The sequence below is a fragment of the Cavia porcellus genome, unplaced genomic scaffold, assembly GCF_034190915.1.
Source record: "Cavia porcellus strain 051 isolate PalLab524CR breed Dunkin Hartley unplaced genomic scaffold, mCavPor4.1 scaffold_32, whole genome shotgun sequence".
Taxonomy (NCBI): domain Eukaryota; kingdom Metazoa; phylum Chordata; class Mammalia; order Rodentia; family Caviidae; genus Cavia; species Cavia porcellus.
The window spans coordinates 30,308,677-30,327,802 of NW_026947515.1; the positions used below are offsets into that span (position 1 = coordinate 30,308,677).

The 19,126-nt window shown below is 52.1% G+C and overlaps 1 protein-coding gene across 15 annotated transcripts in view; it reads right to left on the reverse strand.

Moving 5' to 3' along the window:
* Window positions 1-19,126, reverse strand: part of Ccdc57 (coiled-coil domain containing 57) — a 93,267-nt gene that overhangs the window by 23,003 nt on the left and 51,138 nt on the right. For 5 of the 15 annotated variants that reach the window (XR_010045276.1, XR_010045275.1, XM_063242376.1 and 2 more), the window contains exons 13-17: window positions 18,858-19,031; window positions 14,655-14,895; window positions 10,218-10,336; window positions 4,234-4,353; window positions 3,585-3,795 (exon numbers count right to left, since the gene is read on the reverse strand). Coding sequence is in view for 9 of the 15 variants with exons in the window: in XM_063242376.1 (XP_063098446.1) it covers window positions 3,585-3,795; window positions 4,234-4,353; window positions 10,218-10,336; window positions 14,655-14,895; window positions 18,858-19,031 (865 nt within the window). In the remaining 6 variants the exon portion in view is untranslated. Of the gene's footprint in view, window positions 1-2,398; window positions 3,031-3,584; window positions 3,796-4,233; window positions 4,354-10,217; window positions 10,337-10,373; window positions 11,375-14,654; window positions 14,896-18,857; window positions 19,032-19,126 lie in introns of those variants that run through there. The other 10 variants (XR_010045277.1, XR_010045279.1, XR_010045278.1 and 7 more) reach the window with 7 other exon arrangements.

A 19,126-nucleotide genomic window follows, 5' to 3' on the forward strand; every position in this document is an offset into this window, starting at 1 on the left:
TGTGCTAATAAAAATATTTTACACTGGAGTAACCAACAGAAGAATAAAAATAAAGAGTGTAGTTTAAAAACTGGCAAAGAAAATGGAAAACATGACCTAATAGAAAAAATATATAAAAAAGAAAATACAAAGTAAGACGCTAGCAAGCCAGGGAATGTAGCTTAGTGGCACAAGCACCTGCTTGGCAAGCGTGAGGTCCTGAGTCCGATCCCTGGTTCAAAAAATAAATAAATAAAAAAGATGCTAGCAAAAAAAAAAAAAATCATTAACATGTGAGACCTCACAATAATGAGACTGTATCAAACCATCTAAGAAGGGCCAAGGATGCGGCTGAGTGGCACAGCGCATACTGGGCTGGCAGGTGCGCCACCACAGCACAGCATGGGCATTTCTCAGGTCACATTCACCAGAACACAAGGTGGGTTTCTGACCTGAGGAGGCTTCGTGCCTCTCTTGTTCCTCCTGAAATTATCCAAAAGAAAGCGGAATAAGGAAGAGAAAAACAAGACTGCAGACTCCATCTTCATGGAGACCTAGAGCTAAAATCCCAGAGAGCGGTGGGCGGTGAGCGTGCAGACAGGGAGGGCGCGCGGTTCCCCAGGCCTGTGTGGCCCTGCGGTTTGAACCCGGGATGCTTTACACAAAAGCACTTTCCCCAGCCTCTTCTGCTTTTAAGTTTTGAGGCTCAGGCTCATTAAGTTGCCCTGGCTGGCCTGGAACTTGGATCCTCCTGCCTGGGCTTCTCAAAGATCTGGGACCTCACGACCCATGCTGCGCCCTGTCGGCCCCACCGCCTTCACTGCAAGGCTGCAGGCGGTGGGGAGGGGGCGGGGCGGGGCGGGGCGGGGCACGAGCCGCTAGGTCCGTGCGCGCGTGCGTAGAGGCCGTGGGCGACCCACCCCGTGCGTCCGCTAGCCAGAAGACCCCAGTTCTGCTTTTCGCGTCCCGCACCAACTCCACGTATAGTGGGTCAAGCAGGGGGAACGGAGAAATACAATACTGCGAGAAAACATAAAAAAAAAAAAACGAGCAAAACGAAAGGAAATGCTCTACGCCAAAGCAACTCCCCGCAGAGGGGCCGGCGTGGGCTGCGGGCAGCCAAGGAGGGTGGAGCACAGGGACCCGGACCTGGGCGCGGGATGGACCGGGAGAGAGCTGCTGAGCCCCTGTCAGCCCGCGATGATCCCTTGCTTCAGAACCGACGCCTGGCCTGGCAGGCTGGGCTGAAGCCCAGGATAGCGTTCCTTCCACCATCCGTGTCCTGCAATGAGCAGAGCTGTGCATCGGGCCTCCGGAACTAGGGCCAGGGAGGCCACAGCCGGATGCCCGCGGGGCGGGATCCACTCTGCGGGGCACTGAAGCTCCCCTCCCCTCCCCTCCTTGGAAGCAGCAGCCTGGCCCTTGCATGGACGCAGTTATTTATGTGGTCTCCCTTCCTGCCCTCCGGGAAAGTAACACTGGAAGGGTCCGGTCTTTTCAGTGTCTTCTCTGTGAAACCAGCCTCTGCTCAGTTCCCTGGAGCTTGTTTTAAGGAATGATGTGTGGCCTGATTCTAAGCCTGAAAGTAAATCTTTAAATTTTTGTAATTTTGTCCTTCAACAGTCAGAAGGTAAATGTAGTAATCCTAGGAAAACTAACACTAGAGTTTTGGTGCGAGGGGCTTGGAGAACCAGGCAAGCTGAGTCTAGAGACTGTATGGAAAAAATAAAGGTGGCAGGCGGGTGCGCATCTGTGGTCCCAGCACTCAGAAGGGTGAGGCAGAAGGATTGCTGGGAGTTTGAGACCACCCTGAACTACATGAGGTCCTAGCTCAAAAACCAAACCCAAAGCCAAAAATAGGTAAATGAGAACAAGTAGGAAGATTCTGAGGAGGAAGTGTACAGAGGAGGGCCTAGGTCAGCCAACATGAAGGAGGTCATGAAGCATAATAATTCACATACCACAGCGCTGCTGCTGGGCAGAAAGAGGCGAGTGGGGCATACACAGTCAGACCCACACTGCCTGAAAGCAGCGTGACAGGGAGCACGCTTTCAGACAAGTGTGACACATGGGCTCTTCAGTGGGTGCTGGGACATCTTAATAGCTACCCAAGGTAAAAGTTTGGTTCCTAGTTCCAGCTGCTCAAGAGACTGAGGCAACAACACAACTGAGGGAAGACCATATCTCAAGTCTCAAATACATTGATTAAAAACTGGGCTGTGGGCTGGGGTGGTGGCGCAGCCTGAGCTACACAGTGAGACCCTATCCTAAAAACAAAAAATGAAACAACAACAACAAAAAAAATGGGCTGGTGGTGTAGCTCCCTGTGAGAGTGCTACCCTAGGACCCTCCAGGTCCTAGGTCCAATCCCCAGTACTGGGGGTAAAAACCAAAGCAGAACTAAGGGAAACATTTGCAATTTTTGGCTTAGAAAAGACTTAAATTTCATTATATAGAATTACCCCTGGAAATGAGTAAGAAACATAATGGCCCTGTATGCAAATGGGCAGATAAAAAGATGAAAAGATACATAATCTGCTAACAGACATAACAATGTCACCTATCAGACTGGCAGTGAGCAAGGTATTGGACCCTGCTGGAGAGGGTTTGGAGGAGGTGGCTGTGGGAATAGACCAGAGCAGGTTCAGGGAGGCCAATTAGACCACAGCTGCTACATTTATGTGTGTGTGTGTGTGGGGGGGGTTGTTTTGTTTTGTTCTTTTCGGTGCTGGGGATCAGAGCCAAGGTTTAGCGTCTACCATTGGCTACAGCCCCAGCAAGCAATATGGTTTGACAAAGCAGACACTCCTTGGCGATCTTTTCCTTTCGAAAAGTGTGTCACAATATTGTCTCAGCTGGCCTTGAACTCAGTGATGCTCCTGTCTTAGCTTCCCAAGAGCTGGGACCAGGTGTTCACCACAGCGCCCAGCATCCCAGCACCTGACTAAGAATTTTCACACACGTATGTTCTGTGCATGCACTGTGGCGCATGTTCGGCCTCCTCACTACCTCTTTATCCATGATGGGAAGAAATGGGAAGACGCTGACAGCCTGGTGGTGGAGAAGATGAGAGGAGGGTGTGTCACAGAATGTGCCACGGAATGTGCACTCTGGGTAGGATGCAGGCTGGACTCCAGGTCCACGTGTGGTATCTCTGGCTGCTGCTTTGAATCAACTTTTCCCCTGTACACTCCTGCTGCTGCACACTGTCCCCTGTGGCTCCCTGAATGGGTCCTTTGAGTAGATTTTCCAGAAAACGTTGCGATGACCACCAGTGCAGACAGAGTGGTAGCCTGTGGGTGTCCTGGCCTGGGACTTAGGGGACAGAGTAGAGCCTCAGGCAGCTCAGCAGAACCACTCACAGTGTACCCTCCCTCTCCAGAGAGGAAGCTGATGCTGTTCTAATGTGTACCCAAGGGATGAGGTGCCTGGTCTGGTTTCTGTCTTGCAGCACCCATGCGACCTGCATGTGGCTGAAACTACAGCTCCAGAGAGCAAGGGGCAGAAAGGACGCCCATGGTTGATGGTGTCATTCAAGCGGGGTTGTCACATGTCCCTACGCTTTACCTGCTGTGGCAGCTGCCCAGCAGGCCACTCTCTCCTACCTGGAGTGGAGTCATTCTGGGAGGGGAGGCCAGAAGGGCTGGAGCTCAGGTCTAGCAACTTCCAGGTATCCTGCAGGGAGTGGCTGGTCAGGGAGGACGAGCCAAGGCTCTCGTGGCCATTTTCCTCAGGGGCTGCTTGTGCCTGAGGTGGCTTTGGAGCCCGGTTTTCTTTCTGATGCCTTGATTTGCAGGTGGGAACTCTGTGTTGCTTCTGTAACAGGCATAAGGGACGGAGTCATCCTTGAAAGCCACCTCCTTCTCCTCCTACCATCTGCCCCTGGCGACACAGCTTAGAGACAGGCCAGGCTGTAGGGGATTGGAGGTGTCCAGAAGAGTGGGTCCTGGCCCGAGCTGAATGTTCAAGGGTGAAGTGAGTCTTAGCCACTTGGAGTGGAAGCGCTGCGGTGGGCATGCTCAATGCTGCTGCCTGTATCCCTCCCCTGATGCAAATGCCATTGGTTTTGTTGCCCCACTCTAAATGAGGCACCCAGGGACACTACAATGACAGTTATTCATGCCACAATACCTGTCCCACTCAGCTTCCTATGCTTCTCATGTTCGAGTGTGTACCACACCTAGCACTGACAGTTGCCCCATTGCAACCAGGTGTACCCCGACACAGCAGGCTGCATCTGAGCCACCACTTTACCTGCATGGGCCCGGCCGTGGAGCCTCTCATGGCATGGTTTCTGCTGACCGGCTGTGTTGAGCAGGGCTGGCTCCTTCTCCCACTGCCAGGAACATACTCTGTAGCAGGGAGCTTCAGGTCCTGTTGTGGGAATTCATAGGAGAGGAGTTCAGTACTCACATCCTCCATTATATCTGTCAGTGAGCTTTCCATGAGGGCAGGAAGAAATGCATTTCTGCATCTCCAGGATTAGAGACTGGGGACAGGTCCCAAGGAGGGCACAGGTCTGCCCAATCAGCCAAGGTGCACTCAGCAGTGTCCTCCTGTTGACCTAAACATCTCCCAGAGCCTCCTGAAGAGTCCATGCTGCAGGCCCCAGGCCCTAGGCTCCAGACCCATGAGGAGCTACAGGTCCCACACTTACACACAATCTGGGGCTGGGCAGGAGAGTCCATGAGGCAGCTTCCTCTCTCCTCCTTGGCCCCTCCTCACACCCTTGGGTGTCTGAGCACCCCTGGCCTATTTTTCTCCTATTTGTCTTTTTCTTACAAGTCTGTAGGAGTTCATCTCTACATACCTTATCCACTTCATATGTGGTACCATTTACTACTAGAGATTAACAGGAACCAACAGCTGGCCCCAGGGGAATCTTTTCTGAATGTAATAAACAGGATGGTTTTGTAGTTTGGAAGAGATTAATAAAGTTTAATATGATGTTTAATATAGTAGAAGGATGTAGAGGTCCAGATAGATGCACTAACATCAAAAAATACAATGTTTACATTCTACCTCAAAAACCAAACAGAATTGCCAGGGATTTAGCTCAGTGGCAAAAGCACCTTCCTGGCAAGCATGAAGTTGTGAGTCCGATCCCCAGTGCAAAAAACAAAACAAAACAAAGAAACAGAAAGTGGTAAGGGTGGTGGAATGTTTATTTAAAGCCAGTGAAAATGCAGTATTCTGAAATAAATTGAAATGCTTTAAACATTCGCCATATCTGTTGATCACCCCTGTACGTTCTACCACAGTGGACAAGTGGTACACTTATCTGATGATTTGGGGCTACTTTTAGGGGTCTACGTAGTGATTGTGTGTGGCCCGGTCACACTGGGGAGACACTCCCGTGGTGAGCTGTAGTCCAGGGGAGGGTGCCCTAAGTGTAGGAAACAGCCAGCACGGCTCTCCTTGAATGTAGAACAGTTGCTTCAGCGAGTCCTATTTCCTGGTCTGATGTGTACACAGCCGGCTATGGCACTTCCCTTTATCTTTAATTGGCTTTATACAATGCAAATAAGGCTCCCTAGGGTACCCACATGTGATCCTTAGAACCAGCTGATAATTTCCTGTTTCCTCACATGTGTGTTCCTGTAAAAGCATTCAACACAGCGGGATGGCAGAGCCAGTCAGCTCCAGAAATGTCAACTGGATACGAGCCTTAAAATAAAAGGCTACAAATTTCCCAGAGCACAAAAGTTTACATAACAAAAACTGAAACAACAGCCTCCTAAATTCACTCATACACTGTCCCAGTTGAGTTATGCAGACAGGCCCTTCTGCATATCCCTGTACCCTGCAGAGGTGCTTGCTCTCTGCCTGGCCAGCTCAGGCATCGTGCTCACATGGTTCCCACCTTCCCCATTGTCATTTATCCTCGAGCCACTCCTTTCATGAGATGATAAATTCTGAGAGATCTCACTTGGGTCACACTTAGTACCCCGCAGCTGCCCATAACGTTCAATATGTCTTGGTGTCTTAACTCTTGCTGTGGGTTGCTTTGGAGGTGACAGATTGGAATTAACCTGCTAGAATTCCACTAACATTCCTATGGAATTACAAATATAACTTTCTGGATTGTGAGGTGGACTAAAAAAGGGATTATAATACTCAGCAGGGTTAGTGCCGAGGCCCAAGGGGAGAGGGTGGAGCAGTGGTTTCTTGGGGACTCTGCTGCAGGGGCGCAGGGAGCCTGCATGCTGTGTGTGCAGCCTTCTGGGTTGGCCCTGTTGCCGTGACCTCATGGCACCGCTTTGGCCTTAGCCCTACAGCCAGCATCCTCCTTCCCAGATGCCTCCTGCTGAGGTTCCTTGGCAGGGAGTGAGGCCTGTGGGATATCCTTGGGTCCTGGGCCACCTTCTTGGGCAATCCCTTCTCATTTTCCTCCCCTGTCCAATAACTGACCTCCATGGGCCTCTGCTCTTCTCACTGGGGTGTTTCCTGGGTGACACGACTCTATCCAAAGACTCTGGCTCTCCTGGGCCCCTGCTGGCTGTGTGGCTGCTGGCTGGGCTTAGCCTGGATAGAGGACTGGACCTTGTCTGGCTACCCTCCTACCCTCTTCTTCCCCAGCTGCCCAGCCCAGACCTGGATGTCTTTTCTCCATGTTCCTGTTTTCTTTTCTCTCACATTCCACATCCTGTTCTGGTGTACTGGGGGCTTATGCCCAGAGGCTCACATATACCGGGCAACTTTGTTCCCTGGTCTTTTTATTCTGAGACAGGCTCAAATCTGAAATCCCGCACAGCCTCCTGTGCAGCTAGGATCATGGATGTGTGAGACTGAGCCCTCCTACCATTAAGCTACACTCCCAGCCCTGATTATTAGCAGTTTAAAACCACACACACACATGCACACATGCCACAGCAGTGGGAGCTCTCCCCATGGCAACAGCGGCAGGCCCAGCACACCCCTGCTGACGGTCACGAGGCTACCTCAAGTGGAAGGTGGCTCTGAATCAGAGTGGTCATCACTGGGGGCAGAAGTGACCTGCTTGGGTGGCGGAGGAGGGACTTCTCCATGCTGATAAAAGGCCTCACTGAGGTTGGAGGACCTCAAGTCACTGGCATTTCCCTTTTGGCCATGGTGGATTGGAACCATGGGTTCATGCATGCTAAGTACACACTGTACCACTGAGTTACATCCCAGCCACTGGCCATTTTTAAATGACAAAAATGGCAATTTTATATGGTTTAACATAACCAAACCTATTGCAAACCTTGTACTTGAGGGAAAAATGTGGGACCTACCTCTCCAAACCCAGTGAGAGCAGTGGCACCAATCAGCCTTCACGGGGAAAGATGGGGCCTGGCCAAGGTGGCAGCATGGGCACTGTCCCAGCCACGCTGACATCCACCTGTGAAGCCTGCCCACCCATGAGAAACAGCTGGCACATCCACTGTGAATTACATTGTGCAGCAGAGCTGTTGGCCATAGAATCCCTGGATACAAATGCTCAGGGCTTGTGTTTAAGTGTCCCCCCGAAGCCTCATGCAGTCATAGAGGCAGATTAACCTAGCATTTGTGATTGGTTTATTGTCTAGTGCTGGGGTTGGTGGTGTGAATGCTGTACTCACCCAGGGGCAGGAGCCAGCACACAATGTAAGGGGGAAGGAGGGGTGTTCCTCCCCTTTTACCCTTTTCACTCTTGTCACTTTGGCTGCCATAAAAGGTTCTCCTTAACCACGCCACCCTGCCTTGGTACCAGCTGAGTATAAACTAAAACCTCCAAAAACTGTAAGCTAAATAAACCTTTTCTTCCTTCATTTTTTGGGCATCAGGAATTTTGTTGTAGTAACCAGAAAAAAATAACCAAGACACAAGCCCATTCTGTTCCTAAAGACCCTGAACAGTTTGAAAATATAACTTTGAAAAGATCAACCTTTGAGGGCCAGGGATTTAGCTCAGCACTCAAGCACTTGCCTGGTCAGCACAAGGTCATGAGTTTGATCCCCAGTATCAAAACAAAACAAAACAAAACAAAACAAAACAAATCGACCTTTGAATAAACTGTACAGCATCTACCAGATGGAATGTAATTCAACAATAGAAAGCAATGAGGTGCCAGAGGTGGTGGTGCACAGTCATAATCCCAGTATCAGGAGGCTGAGGCAGGAGGATCACTTGCTGTGAGTTCCAAGCCAGCCTGAGTTACACAGTGAGTTCAAGGCCAGTCTCCTGAACTACATAGTAAGACTCTGTCTCAAAAAAACAAAACTAAACAAGTAAGAGCTACCGCACCACAACACATGGAAGAACCTAGACAGACCATACTAAAGCAAAGAAGACCGAGAAGCTGCTGTGCTGTGATTCTATCTAAGACAGCACAGAGGAGGCACAGCCAGGGACACAGTGGGGAATAGGTGGTTGCCAGGGCTGGGGCCGGGAGCTGCAGGGCCAGTGGAGGGGGGCAGCAGGGGTGGGGTTGCACAGGCACATGTGTCCTGCACGGCTCATGCCGCCTTCAGGTGCTCAAATTCCCGGGCCTCTCTGGGAGCTTGGGCTCCACTGTGACCTGGCTCACGAGCTGTCAGCAGCCCACACACACAGTATGCCCGTGACAGGACTAAAAAGGGAAGGCGAGCCTGCACTTTCACTAAGTGGGTCTGCAAAACTAAAAAGCAATCTATTCTTTAAAAATTCTATTGATTCTTTTGAAAAATTATTTAATACTTAAGTAATATTTCTCAACTTTTAAAAATTTAATTTATTCTTTTCTTTTTTTAGCCCTTGGAAGAGGGGACTGAACCCAGGGCCTTCTCACTGAGTGACATCCTCAGCCCATTTTATAAAAATTTTGAGATAGAGCTGGGAATATAGCTCAGCAGCACACATGCCTGCCTTGCAGGCGCAAGGTCCTGAGCTCAATTCCTGGTATAAAAAAATAAAATAAAACTTTGAGACAAAAATATTACTAGGTCACTAAGTTGCCCCAGCTGGGCTTGAACTTGCCATCCTCCTGCCTCAGCCTCTAGACCCCTGGGGTTACAGATGAGCATCACTATTACCTAATGGTAATATAGGCGACTGCTCTGTTGACCTGTGAAATGATCTCTGTGTCACAGACTGTAAAGGGCCTCTACATTTTAAGGGCATAAACTAGTAGTTTCAGACTGTCATTTGATAATGTCTAATGAAAGTTAAAAGGCACACAGCTGAGACCCAGTTTTGGGAACCCTGTGCAGATACATGAAGATGCTCATGACAAGGATCACAGCAGAACACTGGAGCCCTAAGCACCGGTCAGTATGAGAGTGGACAAGAGTTCGCTGTGTTCCCATAGCAGGAAGAATGCACAGAGCTGCACATGGCAGCACACACCTGTATCCCAGAAACACTCTGGGAGGCCGAGGCAAGAAGACCGCAAGTCCAAGCCCAGCCGGGGCAGCTCAGTGATACAAAGAGACCTTGGCTCAACAAGTTTTAAAAAGAGCTGGGGGTGTAGCTCACTGAAAAGGCCCTGGGTTCAATTCCTAGTCCAGAAAAACAAACTAAAATAATCCTAGTCATTCAGGAGGCCAAGGCCAAGGCAATTAATCGGACCCTGTCTCAAAATGAAATTTTAAAAATTGGGCTGGAGATATAGCTCGGTACTCCCTGGGTTGCATAACAGTTCATAGACCAAATCCGAACATCACCATTTTATTTTATTTTACTTTTTGTATAGCCCATGAGCTTAAAAAATAGCTTATTTTATGTATTTTTTAATTTGTAGGGAAGGATTGAGACAGGATCTAGGCTGGTCTCAAATTCCTCTGTGTACCACCATACTCGTCTAATATAAGCAAATTTTTATTAAATATGCCAATCTTTTTACATATTCTATTGGTAAAGATCTAAAAATAATGCCCTGTAAGCAAAAGTAGAGTAGACTATATGCATGATATAACTAATAACTTTAAAACAGCAGGAAATACATCGGGATGTTACTGGTTACTATGCTGGACACTGAAAACCAGAGATATTTTATATTGGAACTACTGAAGATCAAGCATGGTGGCACATGCCTGTAATCCCAGCACTTAAAAATGCTGAGGCAGGAGGATTGATGTGAATTTGAGGCCAGTCTGAGCTACACAAGGAGTTCAAATCCTGCCTATCTCAAAACCTTATCTCAAAAAAACTAAAAAACAAATTTAAAAAAACCCCTTATAGTTTGAAATTTCTGTTATGAAAATGTAACACTGTCAGCAAAGTTACTTGAAATGTATCTGTCAGATGGCAGCGGTTACCTGGGCTGCTGGATGAGGCTGCAAATGTCCCAGAGGCTCCCAGGGCTCAGTGGGTGCATCACTTGGGTCCCGGGTCTCACGCCTGGGGCTGGGAGGAAGACGACAGCGAGGTGGTCCTCCTGAAAATGAGATCAGAAAGGCTCTTCTCCCCCTACATTTTGCTTCTGGGTTTACCTTGCTTGGAACATACTCAGGAGTAAAAACAAGTTCTTCCCCAGCAAAGCTGGGGCAGGGTCAAGTGTGACCCAGGAGGGACATGGCTCCCTGAAGCCACACAGACCCTGAAGCTGTCAGGGTGGCCGGAATGGACAATGTGTCAGGGGACTGGAGGTGCAGCCTCCCGTAACGTGGGGAAGCATGGGGCAGCTGGGCTGTGTGGCACACGCCTGGGATCCCTACCACCTGCAGGCGAAGCAGGAGGGTCACTGAAGCCCAGGAGTTCAGGGCCTGCCTGGGCAGCGCAGTGCAATTCTGCCAAAAGAAAAAAATCACCAAAAAGACAGAATTATTGCTAAGGCAACATGTCCCAGAGCAATGGATCAACTTGGTTAAACTACTGAGGACTCCAGAGAGTTCTAGAGGGGTGGCTGATAACTATCGCCCCGCTGGCTCCAGGATCTGGTTCTGCCCTTGGGCCCTGAGTCAGTTTTCTGGGCCAGGCATGTAGCTTAGAGGCACAGTGCCTGCCTGGCAAGTGAGAGGTCATGTGTTTGATTCCTGGTACCAAAAAAATAAAATAAGTCAGTTTTCTCCACATAGTAAAACACAAAATTTGGAACTCACCTTATTTTCCTTAGTTTCTAATACCTGAATTTAAAAGTTTCACAATCAGTAGCTGAGTGTGCCAACATACTTGAACCCTCAGTTGCTTGAAAGGTTGAGACAGGAGGATGATGAGTTTCAGCCCAGCCTCATAGTAGGGCAACATAGAGAGGCCTTGCGTCAATATTAAAAATAAGCGAAGTTTGGTGGTGCCCAGCTATAATCCCAGCACTCTGGGCGCTGAGCAGGAGGATGGTTGCGAATTTGAGACCAGCCTGGATTACAAAGTGAGACCCTGTCTCAAAAAGATGAAACAAAACAAAAACATTGCAAATAAAAAGGACCGGTTGTAGCTCAGTGGTGACGCTTGCTTAGCATGCTTGAGGCCTGAAGTTCTATCCCCAGCACAGCACACAGAAAGGAAAAGAAAAGAAGAAAGGGAAAGGGAAGAAGGAAAAAAATAAAATTACTAAACAAGCACGAATACGCATTAGACATTAAACCCAAGAAATCAGGAAAATGATAAACTCAAAAAGGAAAGTATCAGAAAGATGACATGGAAACTGCCAGCCACCCAAGAGCCTGCCCAGTGGTCTCAGCTGTCACCTGAGGGACCCTGGAAAGTGGCCAAGAGGGAAGCACAGCAGCCGCCCACTGTGGGCCCTAAGTGACCCAGGGTAGACTAGAACAAGACGGGAAGAAGCAGTGGTGGAAGAAATAATGGCTGAAGTTTCTCCATCTTTCTTTCTTTTTTATTTTTTCCTTTTGAGACAGGGTCTCACCATGTAGTCCAGGCTGGCCTCAAACGCATGAAGATCCTCCTGCCTCAGCTCTCAAGGGCTGAGATTACAGGCATGGGCACGGTACCTGGCTTTCATTTTTCAAGTATGGAAAAACAGCTGGTTGTGGTGGCACACACCTGTAATCCCACTGCTTAGGAGGCTGAAGCAGGAGGGTCGATGTGAGTTTTAGGTCAGCCTGAACTATACAGGGAAACCCTGTCTCAAAAAAAAAAAAAAGGAGAAACAAACATCCTTCCTGTCCCTGTCCCCCAGTACCCTGAGACCAGACCTACACAACTGGACAGGGCCCTGGTACAGACCCTAGGACGCAGGCAGGGGAGAAGGTGCACAGGCTGGGAGGGCAGCCTGTCCACCAGGGCCAGGGATGGACCATGTCAAGTGCTGGGAACCTCCTCTCTCTGAGCAGCTGTTGGAAAATGCAGCTGAGCGACTTTCTAGACAGCACCTAGAACAAAACCATCCAGGCCTAGGAAGTGCAGGGCCAGTTCTCTCCTGCAGGTTCTTCTCCCAGCCAGCAAGGCAGAGGCCTAGAGGAAGGCGGGGCCTCCAGGGAGCAGGGGCGCCTTCAGAACAAAGCCTCCTGCTGGTAGCTGCCATCCCAGCCCGTGGCTGCCACTGAAGTCAAACAGCAAACCTGGGGACAGTGCTGTCAGCTATTCATAAAATCCAATGTCCTGCTAATATTACTTCTGCACTGACAGGAAGGTTGCCATAGGATAGGTCGTTGTAATTCACAAGGTGAATGGACACAGATATTTCACACCCAGTGCGCAGAACCGGTGCAACCGGCTCGTTGTGTACTCACTGGGGAAAACTAAGCTAGATCCCCAATACACTTTTTTCTTAAACCTAATTATTTCCAGATGAATCAGGTCAGCAAGGAAATAATATAATGAAATACAAATGGCAAAAAATTTAAAGAAATTTAAAGTACTGGATAACAATGAAATATTTTTACTTTTTTTTTCTCTCTCTTTTTAGGTTTTTGAGACAAGGTCTTGCTGTGTAGCCCAGGCAGGCCTCAAAATCATAGCAGTCCTCCTGCCTCGGCCTCCTAAATGTTGGGATTGCAGGCCAGTCTTCTAGCAGAATGTGAATGACAACAGAAGAAAGAAGAGTAAAAATGCTGGTTTGCAGAACTTGTCTCTTTGGCCTTCCAGATCCTAGGACCCACAGGGTCTGGAGATCCATGGCTCTTGCTGCCCTGAGCAGCCTGCGAGAGGGCAGTGGGTTTAGCCTGAGGTTGACCACTGCTGCATGGAAACTGAGGAAGGTGGGAGTATCTGCTCCCAGAGGGGTTTAGGGCTGAATGGATGCCTGTGTGGATGGTGAAATGGATGAGTGAGGGGTGAGTGGGTGGCTCCCTGAAACATCCGGCCACACAGCTAGGCTGGCCTGGAAAAAAGACAAATTCACTGGCTGAAAGGTCAAAGAGAGGGGGAGGCCAGGCTGCCTCAGGGAAAACATGTGGGCCAATTGTGGTATGGGGGCAGAGATCAAAGAGCAGTAAGGTCAGGATGGGGAAGATCACAGAAGAGGGAGAGGAAACAACCATAACTGCCAAAGCCACTGCCACGGCTGCCAACAGTAAGGTGACAGAAACCAGAGGGGGCTCTGAGCAAGGTCCAGCCAGTGGCGCCTCTCAAAGGATAGGCAGCCCCCTCATCTGCTGCTGTGAGCCAGAAGGAAAAACACACAGGCCTCCGGCCCATCAGTCCTCAGAACTGAGCTGTGACGGGAGGGCAGGGCACCTGCCTCAGGTCAGGTTCTGAGGAGCAATGGGAGGAGGTGTGGCTCACCTCCCACCCATTCGCACACCAGGGCTCCTAGAGGGTGTGTCCCCTGCACTGCCCTTCCGGCCCTTCCAGGGACTGCAGGGCTCCCAGAAACTAGGGCCTCTGCCCAAGGTCCCCCAAGGTCGGTGCCCTCCCCCTTTGGGACGTTTCTTCAGAAGCTGTAGGACATAAACGTCCCTGGGTTAAGCCTCAGTGGCAGAGGCAGAAGCTAGAGAAAGACATGGTGCCCTGGACTTTCCCTTTTCTTTGGTGGCGAAAAGCTCTGGTAGGAGAAGTGCTAACAATGCTGACCCCCTGCAGGGCTCTGGGCTTTTCAGGGGTGCACAGGACTCCCCTGGTGCTTAGCACACTGGAAGGGGAGGCCCAACGGGACTCCCCCAGCATAGCCTCTGAGGGCCTCACCTAAAATGCAAAAACCTGCGGAAGCAGAGACGAAGGTAGAGGGCATGTGGGCAAAGGGTGGGCTCAGCAGGAACAGGCAGGCTCTTTAGCCCCTGAGAAACCCCTCGCCAATCTAGATGGACTCTGGAGTCTCCAGACAGCATGTTCTTGGGCGGGCCTCTGCCTGAGAGACTGTGCACAGGTCTGGGCTTCTAGTGGCCCCTTGGCCTGTCAGGCCTGGGCTGGGGGAATCTGAGTATTGCTGAGTGTGGCCTATCTTGCAGGCTCAGAATGTGTGTATCTTGTCAAGAATCTGAGGCTCAAGTGTCACTTGCCTTTCCCAGGAAATCTCCAAGTTCTCTGGTCCCAGCCTTGGCCTCCATCAGAAGACACAGCTGCCACTATCTGGGAGGTCACACAGCCTGAGCACTGGGGATCAGCTGCCCCAAATATCCTGTTCTGCCACTGTCTGCTACGTTCTCACAGATGAGGCCACAGAGCAGGCAGGGAGTGCGCCTGGCTCAGATGGAGCCCGGCGCAGTGTCAGGGCACAGCCACTGGGCCCCTCTGAGACACACAGCCGGCTGCAGTCCCTGCTCGGGCACACAGCACACACACAGCACTCTTCTTCCTTCCCGCCCATGTCCCTTGCCCCATGTGGCCTCATCCTGTTCCTTTCCTAGGGACTGGCTCACCTTTGGGGTACCCCAGCTCAGCGCGCAGCCGGTTCCCCATCTCAATGAGCTGCTCCCTCTGCAGGTGGAGGCTGAGGATCTTCCTGGTGGCTTCCTTGAGTTTCCTCTGCAGGTGGGGCACAGATGCGGCCCTGGGGGACTGTGATCCTGGCTGTGGGGGCCTGGAAGGCTGCTCCTGCTCCTCAGTCCCCACAGGTGTCCCGTCTGTGAGGCCCTGCAGAAAACCACACAGCAGACAGCCCTGTGAGAGCCCCAACAAATCCTGTGTGAGAAACAGTATGCAGAACCAGACCACCCCACTCCCAGTGATGTCCTCCACAGGAAAGACATGCTGGTGACTGTCTCTGTGCCCTCATGTTGGGTGGGGCAGCACAGATACTTGAGTGGGCCTCTCCTTTCCCATGGACCAATGTAGCACACACTGGGCCCTCAGCTCTAAGGGCCAAGGCCCAAACTGGCTCCTTGGTCCTTTCCCTCTGTCACGGGCACTGGCAGCCTTCCCCATGCCATGGGGAGTCTGGGCCTTTGTGACTTTCCAGAAGAGACAATAAGACCCTCTCACACCAGCTGGCCCAGCTGCTTTCAGGCCTGAGCTAGGCCCCGTTCCCAGGAGAAGAGGAAACACCCTTGTTACCCCCTCCCCTCCATGGTCCCCACAAGCCCGCCTGGAAGGCCAGGCCGGCTGGCTCTCCTAGCTGCCTGCTGGACACCCCTCCCCCTCCACAGCAGCTGTGGCTTTGGAAGCCCTCAGAAATTGTGGGGGTGGCAAAGAAAGAGGACAGGGCATTGCTGATGAGCGAAGTAACCCCTGGGAACCATGTGGTCCTGGCTTAGTCCTGCATGGACCGCCCCCGCCCCCAACAGCTATGCAAATGCACAATCGAACACAAGATGTTTGGGAAAGTAACAGGGGCACTCAGGCCTCAGCACATGTGAGACCTAGGCTGCTCCCTCCCTTAGCCTTGAGCACCGTGTGACTGGAACAGAACTGCACATCCTGTCCTGGCCAGCTGCCTGGAGTCCTCTAGGGCCTGTGCCCTGCAGGTGCTCTGTTCCCCAGGTGGCTTTGGAGCTGGGTGACTGTGTGCCAGAGCCTCAGGCAATGAGCTATGGTTCTGGGGGAGGAAGAGTCATGGGGTGACATAGCAGATATGGCCGTCCTCAGCCTGAGCAGGCTGGGGCAGGTACTGCTGGTCCCAAGAATGCCTGGGGCAGGCCTGGGTGCCCAACCTAAGGCACTCCTGGTGTGTATCCCTCGAGACCCCTCTGTAGGTGTTGTCCTCAGAGGACAAAGGACCCAGGGTAAGGACCTGGGAGAGGTGGACACATCTGGGGAAGGGTGACCTTCGTCTCTCTGTCCCCCAGGTCCGACTGGAGACTGCAGGACTAGCTGATTCTCATGGAGAGGAGGTGGGGGCAGAACACGCCTGCAACAGACTCGCCAAACCTCAGACACCTGGAAATTCTGTACTGATGGTGAATCTTTTAGAGCTTTCAGTGATAACGGCCTGAAATGTCCCAAGCCATAGCAGTGACCCTGGCAGGATCCTCAGCTTGGAGGAGCCTGAGGCCTCTGTGTTCTTGGTGGAAACAGCACAGAGTGTGGACCCAGCTGTGCCCTCGGCTGACTGTGTATATGACCTGGGCTAGAGAGTGACCCTCTGAGCACTGGGTTCCTGGCACAATGGTATTCCCTAAAAGTTTATTTTAATGAATCTCAAGTCTTTCCCCCAAACAAAGAGTGCACAACTGGAGATGTATCAGAGACATCATCTGAACAACAGGCCCCCCGAGCAGGCACAGCGGCCATGAGTCCCCCTGCGGAACCCAGGGCTGGGATGATCCTCCCTGTTCTACCAAGATGCCAGTGGAGGGGTGAGGGAGTGAACCTGAACAGCAAGGCAATCGGGAGGAATGCCATCCGTGGGAGGCTGTGGTGGCAGCCAGTGGACCCACAGGAGGCAGAGGTTGCTGCAGCAGGCAGGCCAGTGTTTCCCCCTCCACCCCAAAACCAGTGAGATCAGGCAGAGGGCAGATAGGCCTGAGGCCAGAAGCAAGGGGATGTTGATGCATAGCTGGGGTAGCAGGACAGGACGTCCAGCCTTTCCCCTGTGCAGAGGCCTGCAAGGGCAGTGCAGAGAAGCATGGCCAGCTGTGTGGAGGTCTCACACCTCCTGGGCAGGGGCAGGGGGCCAGTCTTTGACAGAGAGCCTGCAAGGTCAGCGTGGGCTTTACCAGTTCCAAGCCCAAGCACTGTCCACCCTTTCAGCATGGCACCTTTTCATGTAAAATTTCTCTGTAAGTATCCAAGAGCAAATGGGAGTGCTCTGCTGCTTTACATCCAGACACTCGGCCTGCACTTCTCACGTGCGAATGGACAGTCACAGGCCGGCTCAGGCCACGCTGAACATCACCCTGTGTCTGGATCGTGTTGCCCTAGTCTGAGTCTCCTGCCTCACGTGCTCGGGCTCAGGACACGTGCTCATGTGCTGCACTCCTCAGCTCCCCAGGGTCTGTCTGCTTGCTGATACCTGGAGTCCAGGCTGCATCACATCTCCGCTCTGGGCCTGTCTGAGGCCACCTCAGGCTCAGCACCAGGTTCTGTGTCCTTGGTGGGAGCCCAGGAATGATCTGTGGGCTTTCTACCCGAGGGGCAAGACAATTGTGTGTCCCAACGCTGGGAAGTGTGGCCAAGCTCATGTCTCACTCTTCAGCATGGGAGCTGTAGGGGACACCAACTGAGAACCAGGAAGGCCTTCTGCCTCTAGTCTACACTAGCCCCACCTGCCCTGCTGGTTGCGTCATCCCTGAGGGCTGCTGGTTGATCTTCTGATGTGTCTCCTTATCTGTCCCAATGTGAACTTGCAATTTCCTGTTTAACCCGGTGCCTCGCAATCTTCCCCAACAATGCCCATTGGCTTGGATCTGGTCAGCAGAGTGTCTTTCGGCTCCTACGCTGGATTGGCACTGTCTATAGAGCCCTGGTCCCAGGGACAGAGCAGGAAATCCAGAACCAGCCTCAGGGCACAGGTGCTTTTGGCCGCTGGAGTCCTTGTTTCTGGCCAGAACCAGGACAGAACCAGGAAGGTGTGCGTGCATGTGTGCCTCTCCCTTTCTCCCTGCATCTGAAATGACAGCTGTGGATGGCACTGGTGGGGATGATGCTGACACCACCTGAAGCCCAGCAGTCCATCTTTTTGGTCTTCCTTCTCCCTTCTCCTGGTGGTGAGACACCTGCCTGTACCATGAAGGACTGGGGTAGGGCTTGAGGCCACGACGTTTGGCCCCTCCACTCTGCACACATGAGAGTACAGGTAGAGCTGTCCTGTCCTGTCCAGCAAGGGCTATGCCTGGATGTTCAGGAAGCCAGGGACACAGCTGCCAACCTGTGGGCCAGGTCTGTTGTCCTACATGTCCCACAGGCCAGAAGTGAATTGGGCAGGCTGGACTGTGGAGCCCAGAGAAGGCTAGGTGCCGGTCCTGTGAGCAGACACAGCTCAGGGCTACGTTAGTGGCCAGGCTGGCCCTTCCCTTCCAGTGCCTGTGACTGAGCACCAGCTGGGACTCAGGCCCCTCTGCCCTTCTATTCTGCCTGTCTCATCTTCCACCTTCTGGGCAGCTCCTGGGTCATGCCTCCTTCATGTCTCTGGGTACCTGCTCCAGAAGCTGTGCACCCCAGGGACAAGCACACTGTTGTCAACCTCTGACAGTTTCTGCCAGAGGACTCTGAGTGTTTATAGACACTGTTTCTTGTCCCTAAGTCACCGTAAGTAACCAAAGGTCACTGTAAGTCACCATGGGTCACCATAGGTCAGCACTGCAGGCAGGTGGCAGGGCTGCTGCGCAGTAGCAGGCTGGGGTCGAGGGAAGCGGTTGTTCACCGTCCTGCTTAAACCCAGGTGTGGATTGGGTGGCACATGGTGCTGAGCCCGCTGAAGACCAGGACGGGGAGTCTGCAGTGGGTGCCTTCACCTCACCTGCAGCAGCACGCAGCTGGCCACGAGCGGTGCGGTAGCCAGCGTGGTGGTTCCCCCTGCTTCACCTGAAGACAGGTTGGGGGTGGCTCCTTGGGAGGACCTGGAGCAGGAGATGTTACAGCGGATGGAAGCAGGGGCTGACCTCTGGGCACCACCCTCTGCAGCTCATGGAGACCAGCAGCTTGGCAGGGCACCAGCAGCGCCGTCCACTACGAAGGGAACCCACCTCTTTCTCACGCGACTTCCTGTCTGAAGGCTCCTCTCCTTGCTGCGTTGTTCCAAGACGCTTCCCCAGTTCAGCCACCTCCTTCCGCAGGTCCAGAACGTCCAGGTGCACCTGGTGCATCTCCCGGGGAAGCTCTTGCTGCTTGAGGCCCAGCTCCAGGGGCTGCTCCTGCACCTGGGAGGCATTTCAAGAGGCAGCAGACGATGAAGCACAAGGGCACATGGTCCGGAGCAGGACAGCAGCAGGGTGTGCAGCAGGGACCCCTCTAG